At 39.2% G+C, this 25,220-nt stretch overlaps 1 protein-coding gene across 1 annotated transcript in view; it reads left to right on the top strand.

Moving 5' to 3' along the window:
• LOC104624852 (contactin-associated protein-like 5) overlaps positions 1–25,220 on the top strand; it is a gene marked incomplete at its 5' end in the record, with an annotated part of 125,196 nt that overhangs the window by 3,832 nt on the left and 96,144 nt on the right. Inside the window, one exon of the mRNA XM_010292356.1 lies at positions 3,179–3,372. Coding sequence (XP_010290658.1) covers positions 3,179–3,372 — 194 coding nt within the window. The remainder of the gene's footprint in view (positions 1–3,178; positions 3,373–25,220) is intronic.

Below are 25,220 nucleotides of genomic sequence, written 5' to 3'. Positions count from 1 at the left end.
TGTAAGCAGGAATGGGGGAAGGTTTGGGAGGGAAATACAGTGGGTTTTTTCCCCACAGGAAGGTGTGTGAAGCTTCTGGAGAGGTGATGCTCTGAGCAGGCGTCACGGCCATGTCACGCAGTGCTGACGCCTAGACCGACATTCCCGACAGACGAATGCGCTCACGTGCAGACACATCCAGTTCAGAGATACCGTGCAAAATCCGCGATTTGAGAGCTCAGGCTTGCCACACATCTCCCAAATTTCCATTCCGTGTCTATTGCTTGTTTGACTGACTTCGAAAATACAAACCTGTTGTATTTTCCTCGAACTGGAAAATAGCAGCGCATAAAGCGAAATACTTTTGTGGAAAGCATATCGCCTCTCTGCTGCTTCTAGCTGTTCTAGCTGTTCTAGCAGAGCTCAGGCTTGCCACACATCTCCCAAATTTCCATTCCATGTCTATTGTTTGTTTGACTGACTTCGAAAATACAAACCTGTTGTGCTGTGCTCGAACTGGAAAATAGCAGCGCATAAAGCGAAATACTTTTGTGGAAAGCATATCGCCTCTCTGCCGCTTCTAGCAGCAGAAGGGAGAGAGCATAAACTGCTTAGATTAGATGCTAATTATGATGTTTAACACACTACTGGAAAGTACCTTTGGTAATAAACTTGTCTTAAGTTCTTATATATAACTAGAACAGAGAAAGCAAAGATTTTTTTTTTTTAATTTTTTTATTCAATGAGAAACTCATCAAGCAAATTACTTGTTATAAGTGATTTTCCTCCATCTAGTTATTGCTGTTTATGTTGTGGAAAGACTGATTGAAGAGACAATGAAGGAAAGGTTAATGTGCCCACCTTTCTTTTAATATTTACTGAAAAAATCCAGAATAAGCACTTTGGAGTGTTGAAGGGAACAACTTTGTGCCACATACCTGCCAGAACTTCTGATCTGAATTTCTGTGTCCTGCCAGTTCCTGGAATAAGACTGTAAACAAAACGGCAGCTACCACGTTTCAGATATTGGATATCACAATCCAAAGGGAGGTTTCCTTTGGCTCCTGTGTATGTTAGTCGGACTTCTGAGTAGGAGAAATGCGCAGCTTGTTCTCTTGGAACATAGTTACATAGTTTGTACCTTAAAAGAGAGACAGAAATAGTCTTTTATGGCATGAAAAATAAAAGGGGGGGGCAGGAAGAAACATTGTTGAGATTTTGAATGGGAAGTGCTATAGTATTATCTAAGCTATATACCTGTATGGCATTGGAAGAGAGATACGAAATAGTCAGAGAAGAATTGAGTGATGAAATTCCTAATATTCTCATTAGGTCTTTCATGGCATGCTCACACCGGGGAGTATTCTATTTAAGGCAGGTAAAATAATCACAATGACAATGGTGTGGTTGAAAAAGGTAAAAATAAAGCATGGCACTAGCAAGTATTATGCATTAGTTTGGTTACAAACTATTTTCTCTGGACAGTTCTGTTAGAGAAGTGAAGACTGCGTCATCCAGGGGAGCAGGGATGATACTCAATTCTAACTATGGAATAAACACACATCTGTTTCAGGAATTGTGACTAAATCCTAACTTAATGAACTGTAAATAATGAAAATTGTAACACCTATTTTTAGACAAAGGAATTTCAAATGTGAATCAGCAAATCCGATGTAGTCCAGGAAAATGAAGAATTTTTTTAAAGGGCAAAGTTATTGAAATTGGCAACTTTAATGTAAGCCACATCTGTTGATCTTTCAACTCGGTTCACTCCGATAAACTCTTCATGGAGCAGCTTTGAGACAGATCAGTTAATGAGTCAAAAGTATTAAAGTAAATACAGCTACTTAATAACCAAAGTTTAGTGATGCTTTTTAGTTGGAAATGTATATTTGGAATGATTCCTGTAGCTTACGTGAAGAATTGTTAATGCTTTAGTCTCAACTCTGCATTTCCCCCTTTCCTTCCCAATGTGATTTTGTGTTCGCTGTAATGACACATTTTTTTTGCTTTTGTAAACTTCAGTAATAATGGCAAAACATACAAGATTACGGGTTGCATAAGCAGTGACAGCCTGAAAATTTGCTGCTTTGGATACTTTGTTAATGGTTTCTGTGTTCTTCATAGCTGCATTGTTCACTTATTTGTAAGGCTGAAGTGAACACTGGGTGTACACGAAGAATAAATGTGTGCAAGTAGAAACAAGTTAAAAGAAAATAAACACAGGCTATAATTTAAGGGTGTAAAGGAAAGCAAGGGAACATAAAATAATATATTCAAGCCTGGAAGGATTTGCCTTTTTTAATCGTAAGCTCACATTTATTGTAATGGGTGAAGTGGTGAAATTCACGCAGCAGCTACAGTTCTGGGTTTCAGAGGCTTGGCGTTACCATAGGCCTGTTTCAGCAGTTTCACCTCTAAAAGAATTCAAGGAATAATGCGTATCTTTACTTTTAAAGTACAAACACGAGTTACAAGCTGTCAGCTTCCATGTGATCGCAACTGCTCGTCTCCATTCCTGAATGGAGACGTGGATCATGGAAGTTGATCATTTGAAACTCGTGTTTGTCCTTATGAAGATCTTGTTTGTTCTTTTCTTTAAGATAAAATACACGTTCACTTAGCAAACACCCTGTGCAAGGAAAAGGCTATTTTCCAGTGTGAAGGCAGTCCTTTCAGTTGATCAATCAAATGGTCTCTAGCTTTACAATGTATTCTCTGAAGTGCGTTCACAACCTGTAATTAAACTGTCCATTTAAATACGTAATAGGGCACAAATCAAGATAAGTAACATTTTTGCATGTCTTTCAAAACAGAATAAAACAGAAACCATCAAAGCAAATTAGAAGTTAGAAATCAGCATTTCCAGATTTGCACAACCATGCAAGGAGGGAATAGATACAATTTTTTTTGACTGAGGATGTGCCAACCTCACTGACATGTGTCCTGTTGATAAAAGAAATATATCTCCTTAAAATTTCTTAGAACTTCAAAAATCCTTTGTAACTTTAGGTTAATTAAGAAAACCATAAGGAAGCACACCCTATGTTTCCTAGTATAAAAATACGAACAAACAACTGTATGTTCACGATGTAGACTCCTCTGTGTTATTATCTGAAATAATAACATGGTTCTTTCTCAAGTATAACTTCTTGTGCTGGCATTGTCACCTAAATTGTCTTCATCCGATCTGTTTTAGGAGCTGGTGGCTGGTCCCCGCTGGACTCAAATGAGCATCAGTGGCTCCAGGTTGATCTGGGAGACAGAGTGGAGATTGTTGCGGTCGCTACCCAGGGCAGGTACGGGAGCTCAGACTGGGTAACCAGTTACACGCTGATGTTCAGCGACACCGGACGCAACTGGAAACAGTACAGACAGGACGACACTATCTGGGTAGGTCCGAACTGCAGATGTGTTTTGGCCCCAGATCTTCCTGGTTCAGGCTTATTTTGGCATTTGGAGAAACGGCTTCGGTTTCAGATCAGAGGAGTGCTGTAGTGGTGAGAGAGCAGACCTGAGTGATTCTACAGGGTGTTTTGATCTAAATGAGTTATGTCGCTGACTGTCTGTGTAATACAAGTTTAGGCCCTCAGGACTATGTTGTTTTTCAGACTATGAGGATGCTCGGGGCACTGAAAATGACCCGTGCACTTCTGTGCCTGGTTGGCTTTGATTCAGGCACACCAGGGTAAATGGGGCTAATCACCTACATACTTTCTCCAGGAAACACCGAAATTAACTCTGTGTCTTATGGACGTTTGCTGGCCAGAACAACAGAGCTCGTGCTGGGGGAGGTGGGTGGTAAATTGCTCCTTGGCTGGAGAAGGCTGGAGCTGCAGCATGAGTTGTGGGATTATTTGGCAGATACGCTAGAAGTGATCAAGGCTTTTCCTAAAATTTTAATGCAGGCTTGATGTGACACACACAAACTGTGTCACAAATTTAATGTGTGGCCGTGCCAGGTGCTGTCGGTAGGACTGCAGTGCCACTTTAGGTGTGGATGGAAAAGTTTAAAAGCCTTCCTTTCATATGGAAAACATGAATTGCTAGTGAATTCTTAATGAATGGTAGCGTTCCCTCTGTACTATATTCTCTATTTATGAAGCTCAATAGCCTTGGTATTATGACAGCATGTAGTGGTAAATGAAACACATTCTTCATGAAAATAAAATCGAATGTTTTGAGGGTGATCAAGTAGACTTCTGTTTTTGTCTTAACATTTTTTTTTGGTTAACACCTTGGTTAAATGCTGTGCCTCAAAAGCAGATTTTGCTTCCAGAACATAATGATTGTTACTGAGGAGAGTTGTGGTGCAGCAGGAAGAGGGGAGAAGGGCTGCTCAATTTTTTCCTGAGCGTGTTGCAGGCAGTACGGATGCACATACAGGGAGGTTAACTTCTGCAGTTTTAAAATCCCTTGCATTGCCACTGTCTTTGTTTTATCGTGGTTTGACTTAAGGAAAGCTAATGAGATCCTTCTTCCTTTAGAAAGGCAGCTTGGCCCAAAGATGGTCATAAAGTTGTCAAGTGTGGCTCTGCTTCACCTGTCACTTATAAATTTCTATTAGGATGGCTTTGCTCCAGATACTTATACCTTGTTTGTTTTTAGGTTTGTTCATTTGGTTTTTGTGTTTGTGTGGGTTTTTTTTTTTTGTGTGTGTGTGTGTTTTGTTTTGTTTTTTTTTAATGTTTAAAAACAGTGGAAATTCATTCTGGACTGAATATAGTGATCATTTAATCTGGCTCTCAACTTCCACCCTTGGAACTCAGAAATCCAGAACTAAGATATTTTACAGACTTGGTGTCATTAAGTGCTTCCTTACCTGAAAATATTATATGCTTTGTTAAAATTTTATATTAAGGCAAATTAATCTTTTATTACATGTCTAACTTTTCAGTCCTTTCCTTTTTGGAAACCCTTGACCTTTTATTTTCTTTTGCAATTTTTTCTTCTTAAAGGGAAGCTTGAAAAGACAACATGTAGAATTTACCATAGAAAATCTTAATGTCCTAAGGATCTAATTTTGCAAGTTTCTGGTCTGGCACCTAACACTGCGCACAAGAATAAGAACAAGCCTAGCAGGCATTTGACAGTGAATTATGATTTATTAAGAACCTGAACTTTCTTATTTTACTAAGTGATCAGGTATGAAGGTGATTCAGAGCACACCCTGACACAAGTTCTAAAGCTTCAGTAGATCTGGGAGTGTGCTTTCTGGAGGGGTAATTTTTATATGTGTGTTGGGTTTTTTTGGTTTTGTTTTTTTTTTTGGTTGTGGGTTTTGTTTTTTTGTTTTTTTACAGAAATCATCATAGGGTACAAAGGATAGTTTTGTATATAATTGAGGAAAATTGAAATAGAATTTATATCTGGAAAAGGTAATACTGGGGGGAGGATTTGGATATTCTTCCCCTTACATTCATGTCTAAAAGTCACACTCATCATGGGAGCCAGTAACATAATTCCGGTCCAGAAGAATGATTTGCTCCATGTCCCCAGGCAGAGAGCTTGAAGGGATTGTTAGGATGCATCACCAAATTTTGTTCTTAGAAGAATCTGAACTTCGTTGTTGGAAGAATCTGACAGTGAAAAATCTGAAGTAGACTCATTTGACATTTCATTAAACTGTACAGCCCACCTAAACTGGCAAGTCTCATTAACACCTAGGAGCTTGTATGCCTGCCCATGGAATTAATGAAGATCAAGAATTACTTCTGTACAATTTTTATTCTAACTGAAGAGAAAGTTGATTTTTTTTTTTCTTGGTACTTTTGGTTATGTTTCACTGAATTAAATTAGACCTTGAGAGCCATTCAGAGCACAAGAAGAAAGCCAAGGAGGCTTTCAGAAGTGTGTAAAGTATTATAATTTCAAATTTTTGCAATGTTTCTGTTTTAATGGCACTAATCAATCCTTTCCTTAGGCTTTTTTCTAACTAAAAAGTAAAATGGAAGCGTGCCGTCTAGCTGTATGTTGAAGGCGTTTCTATAAAAGGCGGACCCTTGGATGAAATGAGGATAAGCACGCCATGGTGCTTGTCCTAAACATCTGTCTGTTAAATAGCTGTAAGGGAAGTTCTGCATTGTGCACCTCTAGGAAAGAAGCATCGCCCTTGACTTACGGGGAGGCAGTGGAGTGGGCCATTCCACAGGGGTAGGAAAGCAGCACCCCAGGTAGCCTCCCCGTCACAATCTGTCACAGTGTGCACTGCACCAGCCTGTCACAAAATTAATTAGTAGTTTCAACCTTAGCAAGCTGTATCCCATTCTTTTTTTGGGGTGGGCAGGGTGGTCTGTCAAAGCAGGATTCAAGGTGGGAGTCTCCTACGTCAGGGTGATGTGGCGAGTTAGTAGGTCACGTCTCACCCACAGGGAGTGGCGGGGTTAAAATCTAGGTTATTGTGGAAAATGCGCCACAAGAAATCTCAGATGGTCAGGTGGGAAACGCATTTACCCCCGCAGGCTTTAACTTTGAAGCTTTTTTCCTTTGTCCTCAGGACAGGATTTTATTACTCTATGTCCCTCGGGACTTCGAGCTTTTTAAGATTTCCTTTTTAAACTTTTGTGTGTAGCTAAAAGGGATAGAAGTTTACCTACTTTATTGCATTTTGTTTCAGAAAGCTGTGCTGTTCCTAACTTATAAGGTGGTCAACACTGACTCGTAGCTCAGACGGGACTGTGATACCTACGTCATTATTGCCTGGAGATCATTCGATGAAGTCTGCTGTATCAGTGTAAAACATTGATATGTGCTGGACCGGTCAGGTTCACTGATAGAGCTTCTACTTTAATAAAACTAGCTGGAAGTTTGTGCTTTGCTATATGGATATTACAGAATGTTTCACACCAATTGCTCATTGGTGACAACTTATTATTCATTTGCAGCTGTTGAAAGGGGAGATTATGTATCAGTATAAGGGACCTGGATAGTCTGATGAATTTGTTTGCTTTCTGAAAGCAGTATAACTATGTGGGGAACCATTTGACAGAACAGCAATATACTGAATTGATGAAAAGAAGGGTGGAAGAAGCACCTGGCTTCAAGGCAAGCATTTGATTTCAAGTAGAAATTTGAGTTTTTACTTTGTTTTAATTTGTTTGCATTCCAGCAAAAGGAAAGCAGAGTCTTGAAATTTCTTCTCAACTAAACCTGGCAGAAATCCTTAACATCTACTCAGACCAAGTCAGATTTGAGCTGCAATTTCTCCCAGCCCATCTGCATGACGCAGAGACAAAGTTACGGGGCATTCCCAGGCGGCTGTGCTGGAGGGCTCTCTTGGAGGAGGATATACTGGCACAGCCTTTCCCCGCTGCATGTCATGGGCCATCGGCCACCTTTGGTGGAGGCAGCCGGAAGGCAGTAGCTCCTTTCATGATCCCTGAGTGAATCTGCCCAGGTGAAGCTTTTCCTAATCAAGTCTTCACAAATGTCTGATGCTCCATATTGCAAGTGGTGCTCCTGAGGAGTTGTTTCCAACCATCTGGGTATAGGTTTTGTCCATCCATACGGCATATGTGTCCTTTAGTGCATCTGAGACCTGGGTACGTAAATTCTTTTTTGGACTGCCGATATACTGGCATGCAAATGTCTGTCTTATATGACATATCACCAGTAAAAATCCCTTTCTCTTTATAGAGATTACAAGGCTTATTATCCTCCTCTCACGGCACACATACAGCTCGCATCAACTTCACCGTTAATGAGCGCTGCATAGACAGATCGCGAGGAGAATCAGAAAACCTCTTGCATTTTCACTCAGCCTGTGTTTATGATGTTAGTAAATTCTGCAGCTGGAGTTGAAGACAAGACAGATTAGCCATTTAAAACCAATTTTCCAACCCCATTTGTATTTAAATAATCTTGTTACAAAAGGACTCTGCGGTTCAGAGCAAACTAGACTTATAATTATATTTTCAATATGGATAAATCAGTTGTGTGTGGACACACTAGCTATTGATTGGGAGACATAAAACATAAATCTTATTGCTTGTAACAAGTAAATGATTTTTCAGTGTTTTTAAGTGTAGAATAATTCAGAATTTACTTTACCTGCATATGCACCACAGCTTGAGTCAGTCCAAATTGTGTATATTACTGGGACAAAAGTGTGGGCTGTGATACAATGCTATTTCATTTTAGATAGCAATTTTTATGCCATCTATTGAAAAATACTTTACAAAGCTGGAAAACACAATTATGCAGGAAGACACAAAGGAAAGGAGATGGAGCAGGCATAGATGTATGCAATAAAAGAAGAAAAGAGATGTTCTTTAGACAAAGTTTTGAAAGGAGAAAGGGAAGTTGTAGAATTGGAGATAAAGGGAGAATGCTCTGACAGTGGCAGAGAAGGCTCTTATATTAGAACAATGAGCCTGTGCAGAAAGCCAATGAAGATGAAAAATGGCAAGGAGATACTTCATACTCTGTGCAAGCACAGGTATATACTTGCACATATTAAGCAGAAGTTTGGAGCTGACTGAGTTGGTGAAGCTTCTTAGACGTTTGCATGGAAGGGAGGGAGAAGAGGGCTTTGGGTAGAAGGGGGACTGTGAGCCCTAGCCTGGATCACAAGGCAGGAGGTGTACCTTTGGTGTTGGACCATGACACCTGGGCCGTGCAAGGTACCGAGCAGAGCTTTCCCCCCTCTACCCCCTGGAGAAGGGCCACAGTGTCCGTCCCACTTCTTGCAGGTGGGAGGGTGCTGTGCGAGGGCTGGAGAGTTGACAGGAGGCTGAGGATGTGTTAGGAATGTGTAATTCTCAGGGGAGCAGGAAAAGTGTTTCACAGAGGTGATAAAGATCCCTTGCATCCCCTTTCGTCAGGAAAACCCTTGCTTGCATGTGTGAGCTTTTGCTGAACCAGAGGCTTTTCTAATGAAATCTAGAGGAGGGTCACTCTTAATTAGCTTATAAATCTACAGGAGTGCTGTAAACTTTCCCATTTCCACTCTAGCTGGATAATGATTGTGGAACTGTTTTGGTGAGTTAATTATCATGAACATAGTTAGAATGTTAATCTTCTTGTCAGATTTATAGTTGTACTAATTTATTTGAAAGCCTTTTTTAGCTCCTAGTCCTAACGCCCTCCAAGCAAGGCCAGAGCAAAATTCTACCTGTAATGATGAGAAGTCCTGCGTTGTTTGCTTGGATTAGAGAATAAGCTTCTGCTTGTCTTGTTATAATGCTTCCTCCTGTACTAGTATTCAGATATATTTAATCTCCTCTATGCACAATAATTATTGCCAGGCAAATAGGTGTTAAACAGTAAGTATCTATGGATTATTTTCTGTTCCATCACCTTTACTCTAAGAAGCGAAGAAGAAAAAAAGCCAATTGCTACTTTCAAGTAGGAATGAAGAAACCAATTCAGTCTTGCTGCAGGGAACAAGGCTTTTCAGAAGTTTTCATCGCTTTTCCTGTAAGAGCTATGTTATTACAGGTTTTGAAGAGGCAACCATTACACATTTGTTGTATTTAGGACTGTTCTAAGACTGCTGGATTCTGAGATGCTGTTTGGAAGTTACTAATTTGCTTCTAATTCTGGTTTAGCTTACTGAGCTGGCTTCAAACCTGGCCTCTTGAGCATGTTCTCAGGAAATCTGTCTGTCTTGATATTGCCAGGGTAGTTCTCCCATTGGGAGGATAATTCAAAGTGTCAGTATATCTGTTTTTGTTAAGTGCACTCTGTATGGATTTATGCCTGAATAAAATGGATATACTTAGATTGCAAATTACCCTTTAGTGTTGAGATACTTGAGTTAGCCTTGAGCTAACTGAATTTTGTATGAATTCTGTGACCTTACAATGTGCTTTTATAGTTGGTTAACTGTAAAGTGATATTAAGGTGGGGTCTAGAGAATTTAATGCTGATATTAACATGATATCCATCTGTAATGTCTTCAGTAATTCTCCATGCTTGCTATTGGGCAGCAGTTTGCTCTGACCTAGGAAACTGCAAGAAACGGGGTTATTTGCAGTCTGTGCCATCATCACTGACATCCCAGTTTTATTCCTTTGCAAGTTGCCTGAAGTGTACCTGTTCTGTAACCATTTAGCATAGGAAGGCTGTGAAATGTTTCTTGATTTCTATTCCTGCATTCCAGATCTTCTGTATGATCTTGTCTCTCTACTGCTCCATGCCACCTACAGAGACTATAGGGTATGACCCAGTAGTGTTGGCCCTAATGGACTGGAGTGGAAAGAGGGGTTGGCATGATTCTTGTTGGTGAAGTCTGTCCCTAAAACATACGTGTCTTCCAGCTGTCTCTGGCAGATCCGTCTGCTACAGCCAGAGAGCTATTGTCTTCCCTTTCAGGCATCTATTAAGAGAGTAAACGTTTGTGGCAGCATACTAAGATGACTAATGTGGAAAATAGCGGACATTTCCTCTCAGATGGAGGATTTTAGCCAGCAACTCCTTTGTATCAGTAGACTGAGTTTCATTATTCTTGTTTGCAAATCGTGTTCTATGGTATGTGAAGCTATAAATAGTTGCCCTTGCAAATTATAAATAAATATGGAACAAATAGTGCTTTAATCCATTTGTAGTTTCACCTCTGGTGAGCAAATGACCATTTGCAAATGGACTAAAATGAGAAAGCGGTGTAGAGCAAAGAACAAACGGTAAAGCTGTTTTGCTAAAGGAAAACGCATCATTAATTTGTTCGTAGCAAACAATTTACAAAGATTAGCCAAATAAAAACGTCCCAGGGATAAGCACTAAAGCTGATCTGCCTACAGCTGAACACCATTCTGAAACAATAATAGTTGGATTGACTGCAGTGCTGCAGAGAGAAGTTACCTGACTCCTCAAATTGCTTCCACAGCGATAGATACTCGACCAAGAAAGAGCCTTTACAGAATACAATACGCCAACATTTTTCTTCAACAATTTCCCAGTGAAGCCTGTGCTAATTTCCATAGTCCTTCTGGGTCATATTGACCAGGATTGAGTGGCTTCTGTGGTTGGTAATGAGATCTGGATTTTTTTATCGTCTTAAAAATTTCAGTGTTCAAATTGAATGATTCTAATGCAAACAGCTCATTTGTATTGTGTGCTGCTGAGCATTCTGGTAGCAACCATATTAATGGCTAAATGTACAAGGAGAAACACTCAACATCCTTGGGAGTTGTTTGTACAGGGTCCTTACTGGGAAGGTGATGGGAGCTTTTGGGGTGTTTGCTCATGGAGTATGTGGAGGCAGGAAGATGAAAAAAAGAAAAGTGCTGCTAGTCATCACTGGATATGCTTCCAGAGCTCAGGTCTTAGTGAGTTTCTTTGCAGTTGTTTGGTACATTTTGGAGCAACTGAGAATGGCTCTAGTTGACTTAACATCCAATTATTTTGGGGAACTGGCTAACAAGAGTATTCTTAACTGTACTATCATGTACTGTAAAATAAGACAGGTTGTCCCGCTGCTGAAAAGTGTGTCACTTCTACTAATTCATTTTTAGATTAGATTAATCCAAATAAAAAATTATGTTATCAGCTCTGCGGGTTTGACTTGGAGCATTCAGGCCTTTGGTAACTGCTATAAGATTGTACCTATTTTGCTCTGAGCCCTTTTTAAACTTTGTTCGTGATCCTCTTGCTACAGGAATAATCCAGAGTAGAAACTTGTTGCTTACGGCTAGTGGAAATGGCACATGAGAAGAGGCCAAGCTATAAACCATTGCAAACCACTTTAGGACTGTGATTTTACTAAGATATTAAACATTAATAGAGTATTGGCTAAGCAAAGGAGTGTGATGTTATATAGACACCAGGTTTAGTGATAAGAAATGCTAGTAAACTGGTGAGCCCCTTGGAAGAAGAGGACAAAGGAGAGAATTACCATGATACCTGTAAATGGAAATGAGGAGACAGACAAGGAGTTAGCAAGCTATAGATAATGACCAGAGCTTCAATACCTAAGGTGGAAATAAAGACCCTTCTTCATTACATCTTCAGTCAGCATCAGCAGAAACCAAAGATCTCTTATTTCTGCTCATCCTTTTCTTGTCTCCTTGGTTAGCAGATTTGTATCCCGCTTAGAGTTAATATACTTAGTGTCCTACTACTAGACACCCATCAGCTGCAAAGAGGTCCGTCCCTACAAACCACTTCTGAGATACTTTCTTTTAACTGACTTAGATACTTTTTTGGGGGTTGTGTTCACAGAAACTTTTCTTCAACTTCTTTGCACAGTGGCAATGCAGGGGTGGGGAGATGGAAGATCGGGTATCGCGCAAGGGCCTGGATGATTTAGACAGAGGACCACGTTGTAGTAAAACTTTAATTTTCTTGGACTATATGTTAAATGTTAGTGTTCTGTAAGTCTTTTTAGTTACGTGAAGAATATTCTGCTGCATTTCTCCTTTTTGGTCTGATTGGGAGCCTGTTGCTGTTCCTGGGTTCTTTCATCTTCAGGGTTTGTAGAACTGTAAGGATAAACAAATGTACTGGCTAAAAGTCTACCCCACAATTATTCCTTGGATGAACACAGGGACCAATTACTTTTTCACTTTTTCTACCGAGCTGACATATAAAGTAGAAACTAATGTTGCTACTTATATGCGGTGACCTTGTTATTTATTAAAAAAAAAAAAGAAATCGTATAAGCAGCCACCCAATTAGAATTGTCTGTTAAGTAATATTTTCTTGCCTTAGTGCTAACCCAGAAATTCTGTAGTGACATCATCTTTACAGTGTTGGAAATACTCTCTTTGTAGATTTCTGTCCCTCCCAAGCCCCCAGTAATTTCAGTGTAATATGGTTTTATTTTTCAGAGCCTGAAAAAAGACTTTTTTTTGGGTTTTTTTACCTTGCAGAAAGAACTTTAAAATTATTTGTTTCATTCTCCTTAAGAAGTTTTACCAGCTTGAAACACCAGTGCCTGTACTGAAATATTCCAGGTCTTGAAATAGTGTTTCTCTAATGCCTAATATAGGCAAAATATATATAACATAATTTATTATTAGGTATGTTACCTAACTAAGAAAGAAAGAACAGTTAGTGATACTACTGATACTTTAAAAAATTAATACAAGTATTATTCTTAGCATGGAGGACATCTTTTAATACATTGCTTTTCCAAATGTGTGATGTATATTTTATGTTCTTTCAGTGGCTTCCAAGTTTTATTGCATGAGAATTTTAAAGACACTTATATAATCATTAATCTTGAAGGTCATTATAACAATTGTACTTTTGATTCTCAAAGCTGTTTCTCAGGGGAATGGGGAAGGATAGAAATCCTTAGAAGATCCCTTAAGGTACAAAAAAAGTAAGAACAAAAATTGGTATCTGCAGAATTAATAAGCCTGTCCATGTTCCTTTGAAATTTAACTTAACTGCGAAACTTTTTCATATGTCTGACACTTTTGGGGAGCTGCATACACCTGTTCCGCAGGATTCAGCTGATGTTTGTGGAGTTGGTAATCAAAGATAAAACAAAATGTGAGCAAACCAAGATAGAGAATAAATCCTGAAGTAGTATTACTTGAAGAACTTTCATCCTTCAGGGAATAAGTATTCATGAGCTGGAGGTAGAAATGCAGTCCTGGAAACAGGATAAAAAGTTCCAATCTTTACAGCTTAAAGGGGAGATGAGATTCGGCTCAAAATCGAGTCAAGTTGTTTTACTCGGGGAAGATTTAAGGTGAGTCACTTCATTTTAAATATGCAGACTCCCACATCAGTGATAAGAATGGGCATATCTTCTCTGGAGAATATTCTTGCTTTCCTGAGATGAGGTTTGGTAGACTTTGGAAAATTTACATGGAGAGACTGGCTGTCTTGCAGTATTTAAAGTTTAGGTTAAGTTCTCAAAAATGATGATTTCATTTACATAGCTTCTATTTGGAAATTAGACCGGTCAGTTCAACATATGTGTCATGGTTGCCTCAGGAGGGTCTGTGTCTTCATAGAATATCAATAAAGCATCAGAACTTGGGCCAGTTAAATTAAGACAGCTGATCCAAAAGAACTTTACACCATCTACTTTGGAACTGTTTTGAAGACTAAAGCAATTCTGGCAATGCCTAGCAGTTCTATATAATCTTCTTCATTAAATCCCCACAAATCAAGAGGTGCAGGTCCTTTCTGAGGGTACTGGGATGATAGCTGATTTTGACTGATGCTTTCAAATATTTTCTTTGGGTAATGCTGGGGGAGAATTGAGATTCTTGAGATGGCAGGAGTTTTACAGTAGTATCAAAAGACAACTGCAATCTGAGTTCTGGATCCAGGTTTTCTAATTCTATTTTACACCTTGTTGTCATCAGGTGGCTTTCTAAACATGTAAATTGTGTCCTACATACTCCGAGTGAGACCCAAACCTCTGTTTTCGTAGTAGTCTCTGGGCACAGATGCTCACCCTGTGCTACAGAGCTGGTCCACAGTTACTCACCTCACCTTGTCAAGTCCTTCAGACTGAGAGAACTTGTATGCCAGTCATAATATATGTGTGCTCGGTGAACAAAATCTTTCCACTAGCAGTATCCACTAGCAGTAACATATGTTACAGCAAGTTGCATATGCTCCTCAGTTGCTTCTTGGTGCTTTCTCATCCGGACTTCAGTTAAAAAATATAAATAGGAGAAGCAAAGAAAAAAATACTGAAAAAATGCCTCCTGAAAAGCCTTTTGTAGTCTCTTGCTCAGTAAATAAATATAGATAGAACTTATCCAGGAGAGCAGATACCAAGATTCATCCTCTTTGAAGAATGTCTTTCACATACTGCCTTCTTGCATCAGCTGGTGCTTCAGGGAGAAGATTTGCTCTCTGAGGAAGAGAGCACACTTCAGCATTTTTCTCAAAAAGCAGTCTCTGGAAAGAAAAACCCAACCCACTATTCTTTAGAAATTTAGCAAAAATTTCCACCTCATGGCTTCTAAGTTTGCCTACAATGGAGTTGTTGTTCAAGCGTCTGTGAATGTGTTCACTACATGCCTTTATAATAGTTAGTTTTCCTTGCTTTTAATTTGTGTCTCAGATGCATATATTCAGGCTTTTATGGGCATCCAATATGTGGTCCCTTATAAGCACTCTAATATCTTTAAACTTTCTAATTTCAGCTTGTTTCATGTTGCAAGATCACAAGAACACAAATGAAAACATAAATGACTTATCACGTAGAAGATTTGGAACTAATGCACTGGTATATCTAGTCCATTCTCAGTTTTGTTTTCTCTGGATGGAAAATCAAAACTTTCTTACTTTTGGTGTTGAGAACAGTTCTGTACTGTCTGAGCAGAGTCAGATCCTTTCCTGTGTTTCTTAGTCCCTCACGTCAGTTCAGACAGCTGAAATGTGCAGCTGACTTCTGTAGGAAGCACATTGTGTTAACAAATTACAGCCAACAAACCATAACAAAGTTCAGTCAGCCAAAGCAAAAGCTATCCCTGTGGAATGATTCTGAAAATTTCAAGTAGTTGTTGGGATTTGTATAGCAGTCACATAGTTCATGATTGACACATTTACAGGTAGCAACTTCTTTTTGGCAGTAAACCTCAAGATGAGGTACTATAGTACGGAGAAAGCGTTCAGATGTGCTCTACCATCCTGCTATCTGCACAGCCTGTGGGACTCGTATGAACACACACAAAAAAGGGAAAGACAGTCACCCTTGGGGAAACTGATTCTTTGAAATCTGATGGCCATGGAGGTCATGTCTGGTAGCTTCTGGGTGTACTGCTGAATTTCCTTGTCGGAGGAGGGAATTTTATGGACTGCAGGAATGCCAACAATAGACCTCACCTAGACTCCTTCCTTCCTTTTTTTTTTTTTTTTTTTCTTTCTCTCATTTTCTTTTTTCCTTGACTCATGTATCCCTTTAGACGGGGCCACATTAGACTGCTTTTGTTTTGGTTGCCTCTCCAAATTTGAGTATATATTATAGTAAAGAGGATAACAAAGTTTAAAACCTAGATAGCCTTTACTTTCCTATATTAGAGTTCAGATGGATGTTTAACTTCTCTGTGGAAATTATCAAGTGGAAAAGGATCTAAAGACAGTTATTGAGATTTTGGAAGTTCTCAATATTTCTCTTTGTAGCAGGGCCACTTTCTGTTTCTTGCACTTAAAGTAAGTAGTTACTGACTTTGAACAATGCTTTTTAAAATCTGTGAGGTTATTCAGGTACAAGTAACTACTCATCTGAATGAGGATTTTAGCCCGTGATCTGGCAAACATATGGGCACTTAACTCACGAATTTACATTTGCAGAATGAGCCATGAAGCATAACAATTTAGAAATGAGGAAATCTGAAATGTTGATTCCAAATAACGCTATAATAAAACTTCCAGTGGTGCCAGGATTTCATCTCACACCTGTAATTAGGTACTGAACATAACATATTGTAGAGTAGGGGTTATACAATTACATACTTGCTGAACTTGGAAGTTACTTGCTTAGTTTCCTCATTTGCTGTGAAGTTCCCCCCCGCCCACATCGGAAAACTGTTTCTCTGCCTATTTTTTCATTTTGAGGGACTTTCTTCTTGCCTACATTTTGTGGCTGGCCAGAGTAGTTACAAACAAATGCATATCTGCAGTCTGATTTTTAAAACAAGCTGCAGCAGCACATTGCCATGAAATAAGGGCTTGACTTCTTACCATCCTTCACCTAACTTTGTTTCAACTTTTCCCTCTGCTAAGCTGGAGGTCAGCTTTTAGTGCTCAGACTTAGTATTTGAAGGCTTATAATGGTACCTATGTTTGTAATCCATGGACATTATTTGGTTATAGCCTTGAAAAATACATGTGCTATTTCAGCCTAAGAAATATATGCATGTGGTAATGTGTACATCATTGTAAAGGTTAAGAGAAATCGTGGCCTTCAAGGAATAATCTTACAAAATGACAGATTCGCAGATATTTAAGGCAGGTTTGAAGAGTTATTGGTAAACATGCAGAGTGTGGGGGGTGTAAAAATAAATTAAATTCATAGGACAGTGGAGAAGCAAATCTGAGACATGGAGGGAAGGCAAAGTTTCAAGTGGCGTTCATCCAGCCATATCTGTGAGAATGCAACGATGATGATTTATAATTACTGTGATGAAAATAATGATGATTTTGCTGCCATGTTTTTACCATAGCTTTGGGAGTATAAGTAATTATGGGATGATCAGTTGATTCTATAAATTCACAAATTTAGCTATTTATCATAATTGGCTTAGTCCCTTGGACTTAGTCCAGATTCTTATTTCATATAGTTGGTTGTAAAAGGGAAGTGGAAAGAAGTAAATTTCCTTTAGCTGCATATATCAAATCAAAGTTGGTTCTGCACTAACAGAATCCTTATTATAGAATCATAGAATAGTTTGGCTTAGAAGGGACCGTTAAAGGTCATCAATTGCAATGGTTGTTTATTATTCCAGCTTGTAAAAATGCAACAAACAACAGCAGCAAAACAAGCCCTCACACAGAAGTGCCTACATTTCATCTTTGGAGATCCTTTTGGTGGGTATCTAAAAATAAGCCTATCCACACTTCAGTGTACCCCTTTTCTGCTTTTTATCTACATAAAAGCTGGATGTTCAGTGATCAAATGAGACTGAATTTGGGAGGTTCGGGTTTCATGTTGAGTTCCATGCCCACCAAAGGCTTTCCCTAGTGATCTACATCCCAATATTGTCATTCAAGGAAAACTCGTTGATTTCATGGCCCCAAAAGCCCTTATTAATTATCAAGCCATTTTATCCTAGACCCCATTTTTGATAGCTTTGTAGCTGTCAGAAAATATTTTGTCCTAACACCTCCACCCTCCCCAAAAAGAACCTGCCGAAATTGAAAACACCATTGGCATTGAGGTGTGAAAAGGAGGAGGCATGCTAAAGGGTAACTGGTGGATGTCCAGGTATAGAACCAAATTCTTGGATATTACCACACAGTTGCACACTAAGTTGTACACAGATTTTGCTGTACAAAGTAACCAGAACCCTCATGCTGCCTTCTGGGGACCCTTATGAATTCAGGCACAAAACTTAATGCAGCATCAAATAGTCCTAGAGGGTTTCTTTGGGCAACAGCAGTCACAGTGATAAACAAAACATCACAACGTCACAGATGAAGTAGTAGAGCAGTCAGTCCTAGATGTCTAGCAGCCCTAGACAGTGAGCCATGGCCAGTCTTTTATCCATTTGTCTTAAATCCCCCAGTTAGACATATTTCTTTATCATATGTTAATAACTACTTTCCTGGCCCAATTATACCTGCTAACTTTCAAGCACATGGTTATGTAAATGGGTTCACTGTAATTCAGATCTGGCAAGCAGGCTGAAGTTTTCACAGGTTCTTTATCATGGAATCACAGATAGTATCTTTGTGTTGAAAGGGACCTTTCAAGGTCATCTAGTCCAACCCCACTGTAATAAGCAGAGACATTTATAGCTGGGTAAAGGCTGAAATCCCAGCATTTGTATTGCTCAGAACATACAGATTTTTCATATCTATGCAACCATGTACTTCTGTCTACCTTGGGCTGTTCTGCTAGGTCTTGGTATGCCTTGGACCTCCTTCAGGGATGAAAGCACACTGGATCAACACCAAATGCTTCATCTCCTGAGCTTTTCCTATGATAAGGTAAGTGGCTTTGGCCCAGAGATACACTTGGGTTCCCTGTTGTTTTCTGATCTTCTGGCCCAGTGAGCCAGAATGAAATGGCTCTTTTAGTAGTGGCAAACAGCAGGAGAAATGATGGCTTCATAGTGAGGCTTCCTTGAGATGGGATGAAGAGCTGAACCCAGGTCCTTCACTTCCAAATGAGCACAGGTGTTTCATTCCCAAGGTACCTCTTTCTTGTTATGTCATGTTCTCTTCTTCTGGCTACTTCCATTTGTAATGACACCAAGGGCACTGCTAGCATTGGAGAACACTGAGTGTTTAGTAGCTCCAATGTTAGGCAGCAGCAAAATATCTGACTGCATAGATTTGCAGGTCTGGGTATCCAGAGACACAGAACTATAGGAAAGTGGGGAACCTTCATTTCAAGTGGTCAAAGAGTTTAGGAATCTCCTGGGTCAACTGGATGCTTCGCTGGGAGGTTTAGAATCACGGTTTTGAACTTCAAAGGCTTAAATTCGCTGAAGTCCTTTTGCGAGTCTTTAGATGAATCTAGTTTTATAGTTACATAAATTTGGGGGCAGTGGTAGAAGGGACTCTGTTCCATCACAAAAGAATTATAATGAAATGGCAGTAGACTTAGGCAGATCAATATCACTCTTCTGTGCAATTTTTAAAAACCAAAGTTGCAGCAGAAAAGCCAGTTATTGCAGTGCTATTTAATTCATTTAATAATAGCGTGCATTGATTGATATTGTCATACATAACAAACCGCTTCATCTGTGCCTCCTCACCGCCCTATCATATTATGCATACAGGCTAAGTCAAAAAAAAAATAGCTACAGCCTTTCTGAGCCTCAGGCTAACAAGCCTTATTGATTGCACTTGTCACGAGTAATCTGAAGCTAAAAGATAGCAACCCATAGGATTTGTATATAACCATTGTAGGCCAGGTTTGAACCCACACCGTTATTTTCTATGTGGGTAATGCCTGTAGGAGCTGTGCTGATGTCTCGGCAGCTGACATGTTTTACTAGAAACCAAGTGCAAACAGAAGACTCATGTTCTGAGCAGTGATTGGTAAAATCAATCTTAATTAGGCTGCAGATATTCAAGGCCACTTCTGAACGTGAGCCTTTTCTTGATCCCCTTTAATTATGTATTCAGATCAAAATGACATCCTGAGCTGTTATCCTGCTTGTTAAACCCATTCAGTCATTTGTTGTCTGAGTAAATACATCTACATTTTACTAAGCTGTATAAATGGTTTCCTCTCTGTCTTCTCACTGTGGGAGCTGCAGCTGTGTCCGTCAGCATCTTGGATTCCAGAGCTCACTGCAAAACTTCGGACTTACTTTGTGCAAGTTGCTGTTGCACTCAGACCATCCTGTCATTTGGCCTTTCCCTCTGCTGGGTTCCAGAGGCACCTCCTTTCTGGATGGTAGATCAGAGCATTTTTAAAGTATGTATAAGGGGAAAAAAACATATCTTCTGTTTGCTGCTTTGTTTTTATCTCAAATTTGAGCTGCTACTGATGTGACTACTCCTTCCCTTGCACTGCTCAGGAAGGGGCAGAGAAGAGCATGTTGGGGTGGGAGCTTAGTTGCTTGAGTTTACTAATTAGCAGGGCTGACATTGAGGAGCAAAGGCTGCTTAATCAGTGTGCATTTCAGGGCTAATTCAGTGTTGTACACATGACCTTTTCTTTAACAATCTGCTGTAGACACTGATTTCTTGGGCCTCTGTGGCATATTGAGGTATGAGATTGTCAGTGACACTGAGAAAAAGGCCTGAGCTAGCATAAAAATCCCCTCAACTTGCATATGGGTGAGATAGCAGGTGGAAAGGGAAGGTAACAAATATGTTAAAACTATATTTCTAATATATTGATTTTTTTTTTTTTTTTTTTTAAGGGGTGAGCAGAATATTGTGGGGCAAGGCACCATACTCCTGAGGCTGCTCATTCGGTAAAAAGCTAAACTAATACAAAAATGAAAGCTAGAAAAATGTTGAGTGTTAAAATAGGTGCTGTTGGGGGGTACAGTGGAGGTTATGCCAACGAAGGTATCTGCTTCACATGGAGATCAGCAAATTTCAGTGTTTATTCAGACCAATGAGTCATCTTCCCTGCTTATAGAGACTGTTTGGAAGAGGTCCTTCTGTAGAACCCCTTCATCTACTTTCACCTTTCATTTCTAATTTTTTTTTAAGCACTTCTGTGGAGTTTCACTGCTTCTATTATTTAGTCTTTTTTACAAAGTTCTGCTGGATGTAATTTCCATACATACTATTCATTGTAGTGTTTTTATTAATTTTTATAGAACAGCTTTCGTTGCCACTTAGCTACTAAACATTAACGTAGGGCCGATGAAAAAATATACTTTGCTACTTACTATGATAAGTAGCAAATGGAATACTTTGGTGTCAGTCCTGTAAGAAACGCATGAACTCAAGTTTAAAGGAATAAAAACTAAGAAGAAAAACCCCAACCCTCAATTTCATCAAGCTTAGTTCTCTGAAAGTCATTGTATCCTAGTTTTGCTAGAAGACATAGTCACGTATCTAGAGAGGAGTTTTTTCATTTTCCTTTGACTTTAGGATACAACTGACAATTCTGGTCCACTACTGTTCTCAGAAAGAAGGCTCTAAGTAAAGCTTTTATTTGTGTCTTATACTGGACCTTGGAATTCATTCTGTGATCCCAAGGGTAGTTTCCAGGGTTCATTAATCCTTGTGCGTTGCAGTTTTCTAGTAACGTTTGAGGTTCTTGTGGACCTGCTACACAGCAAGCAAAACTTCAGAACTCTTTGGAGGTACATACAGAATAATGTTATTCATCTGCTAATATTCCATAGTTTAGTCTGAATTTGTGTTCTTCAAGCTTTGGTAATAGCTTGGGTTTTGGTTGCTCCAATATCAGTTCTGATCCCTGGTGACTTTGTCACTGTTATGAACTAGTGCCAATGTTGTCTAATTTTTAAGCTGCTCTCCTCATTGAAAACACTTGTACAGGAGTGAGACATAACCTTGAATTTCCTTCAGGATGGCCCTGGCCTGGCCAAAGTGTCAAAAGCAGAACGAAAGAGGTAGGACTTGGAGGAAGAAGGGAGCTGTATTCTGCACAACGCAGTGTTGACTGATGAGAATACAGGGCCCCAAAGGATCATATTGCATGCGTAGGTGCTTATAAGATCTTTAAACATCTATTGTATATTGGTATTAACTTTTACTCTATTTCATCTTTTGATCAGAGAGAAAAACTTTATTTTTTTTTTAATAGATAATATGGTTGTTTACCAAGGGTTATGTTTTTGGGCTGCAAACATTGCAGATGAATTTTTTCCTCTTTTTATCTTTTTTTATTTTATTTTTTTAAATTTAAAATTACAGGGAGAAGGAGAAGGTTTGTTGACCTGCCAAAATGTTAGGGCTACCTAAGTGGGAGGATCTAAGTTATGTGCTGCCTCTTAAATTCATTACTGTATTGATGAATATACTTTATCACCAATTTTCAAAATGTAGTACTGCAGTGCTATTAGTAAATTATGAATCCAGAATTCCAAATAATTCCTTATTCCTTATTTTAGAAAATAAACATTCCAAGCTTTACCAGTAGCACAAAAATCTGTCTTTTCTTATCTTTTATTTGTGATCCTTTTATATTTTTTGTTGAAGTTTTGACATGTCCTGGAATTTCCGAAAGAAAGAGAGGCTTTTAAATTTTTTAATTTTTTTTTTTTTTTTTAATTTTAGTTTTTTTCTTTCTGGGCAAAATAATGACCTTCAACTTTCCTACATCACTGCTGGCTAATGGCCAACTTTCAAATTAATATTCTTCTGTGTAAGTGATTACTGCAGCATGACTTCACAAAGTTTGCTTGAATTTTAGCCCAGATTCATGTAGGTCTAGATTTGTAATGCATTCTTGCCAGGTGTCCAAGGGGGATGTTTCCTCTTCATAAGGCTATCAGATACCCTCAGAAGTAACATGCACATTAACTGTAATATTTTTGTTAGTTTTTGTGATCTGAGTGGCCTGGAAGCATTAAGAAACATGTAATGATGGGACCTGGGCTGGATCTGACCTTTTAGTACCCGTGACGAAACAGAGGGTTAACCAGCCCCTTCAAACAGGAGTTAATGTTAATTCCACTCCACCTCCCCAAACCTGCCAAAGGTTACTACTCATCTGGGCTATTAAAATGCTAGTGTTTGCAGACTCAGAGAAAATTACTGGCTCTTGGCAGAACAGTTCTTCCACCCACCATTAGAAATTTGTTTCTAAGGTCTTTTCTACCCTTTTTCTCCAGGTCACATTAATGAAAGTCACCTTTTGCTATGATAACTTGGTGGGGCGCCAAATCTTTATTCGAGGTAATTAACTACTCTATTTTTGATATGCACTTCACTTTCATTTTTTTACAGTGTACCATTATCTTTTCCAGAAGTATTGTGTTCTGTTTCCAGGCATAATAACGTTCCATCTGCACTATGAGCAATTCTTTGCAGTAACACAAATCCTTTTGTTTTAAGCAGATGTGCAGGCGTTTTTACTGTAAAGCTCAGTACTTTGTTACCATTGCTACCCAGTAATGATTAGGTAAGAACCAAACGTGGAGAAGCTGGAGCACAAACAGAAAAAAGACTTACCTGAAGACACATGGAAAGCTAAAGTGAAATACAAGAACACAGCTCAATGTTTCTTAATGGAGTATTTTACTCACCAGGTACCACTCCATGGCTAATCTCAGTTTAGCCGAATGGATGCATGAAGCCTAATTCTGTTTTTTCTTGGCTTTTTGTTCAGGAAGCAAAGGGAAACTCCCATCAGTGTTCTTAAAAATAGATTAGATCTTTATGATGAAAGAAACTAATGTATTTGATTCTTTTTTGAGAGGGACATGAACTGAGATGTTTCCCAAGGTTCTCCAGCCACCCTAAATGCAGGACTTCGGAGAAACCGTAAAGCACATGCACCCATGCACCCTGACCTTGCCTATCCCAAATATCAGCACGAGCCATGTCATCGTCCTCCCCGCCATTTTTCCTGGTTTGCTTATTGCCACTGGAAATCTGGGTGCGTTGGCCTAGAGGGGCACATGTAACTTCCACAAAGTCCCCGCAGTGGGCACAAATGGAGGGCCAGGGCAGTGGGGCTGCCTCTGAGGCTCGTTTGTTCTGCAGTTCAGACAGAGCATCTGTATTTGATTTTTCAGACTCCACTAGGGATTTCTGTAAAAAGCAGAAATTACAGCCGTGACTGGTAACTTCAGAAATGCCCTTTCCTTATTGCAGCCTGATGTGTGTGTGGCAAACTATAAAGTCATGCACAATATTTACAATGGTGAAAGACGCCACGGACAGACTACAAGGTTTTGATTTGCTCCAGCAGCCAACTCTTTGACTCATGAGCATTTTAGTAAGGATGACTTGTCTTCTCCCACATACAGTAAAAATAGGAATGCAGTTAAAAATATATTTAAAAAAAAAAATCCACAAATGTATTTTTTTTCCCCTGAGGAAAACAGTTAGAGATGACAGAACAAGAAGATTATGAAAGAAAATTGTCCCATGAATGCTGAGTTTTCTTCTTACTCCCTTAAATTAAAGCTACACAGGACAAAGTGTAATGGTAATCTTGTATTCTGGAGGTGCATGTGTAATTCAAATACATAAAAGTGCTGAGCAAAATCAGTGTGTTAGTGATGCATGTGGGATCAGAAGAAACAGAGTATTTCATCAGGCCGCCTGCCTAAGCACAGCCTGCGTGTGCATCTCTTTTACTTTCTCTTCTGGTAGCTACTCCTGAGAAATGTGCAACTGTGGCGTTTCCTCTCTCCCACAAAACTCTCTGCTCAGCAGAATTTTTTTTTTTTTTTTTCATTATGAAGCATTTGGAGGTTTGCATTGCTTGACATATGGATGGAAATTTTACGTTCATATTTAATCAACTTGAAGTACGTCCTTGCGCGGGACTGGGCCATCTTCCTCAGAGAAAGTGTAGACTGGCATTTCCCCTATTGAAATGACAGTGGGCAAACCTCTGGCATTGGCACCACACGGCATTAAGCAGTTCTGCAGCTGGATTATTACGATGAGCCTTCTCTGTTTTCAGCTCCTGTTCTCCATATCTCAGTTTATCATGGCAATCTTGATCCTTCACCCCATTCTCTGCCATGTTACAGAGAAGTCTCAAATCCCCATAAGAAAATCTCATAGTTTGATGTTATAGTTTGATATTGCTAGATCAGTGAAACAGTGTCTCATCCTGTATTACATGTGTAAAAAGCTCCCTGTAGAATTTTGGTGGTGTTTCCATTCAGACCCTAGGTATAGTTCACGACTATAGTGTTAATTTTGTTATTAATGACAGATGAATTCACTCACCACGATAGGGAACACGCAACTGTGCGTATCGCAAACTCTCAAATCTGTTAATACATTCAGATACACAGCTATGTACAAATAGAAACAGCAAGGCTACAAAGTCAAGCAGAAAGTTAGGAAATAGTAGAACTAGTTGCCTGGGCAAGGTTAGTCTGGTTCTGTTAATTTTATGCTTTTTGATCTAGGGCTTAAGGGCCAGATTTTTTTAATTATTTCCCTCCTCTGCATGGGGGATGCCTACAGGGGAAAAAAATACCTACAAATTTACTAACTCTGATATGAAGTGCGAGATAACTATAATAAGGGGCTCT

The sequence above is a fragment of the Phaethon lepturus genome, unplaced genomic scaffold (assembly GCF_000687285.1).
Source record: "Phaethon lepturus isolate BGI_N335 unplaced genomic scaffold, ASM68728v1 scaffold15640, whole genome shotgun sequence".
NCBI classification, from domain to species: Eukaryota; Metazoa; Chordata; class Aves; order Phaethontiformes; family Phaethontidae; genus Phaethon; species Phaethon lepturus.
The sequence above is the reverse complement of the archived record's forward strand: the minus strand, read 5'-3'. Positions and strand labels throughout refer to the sequence as shown.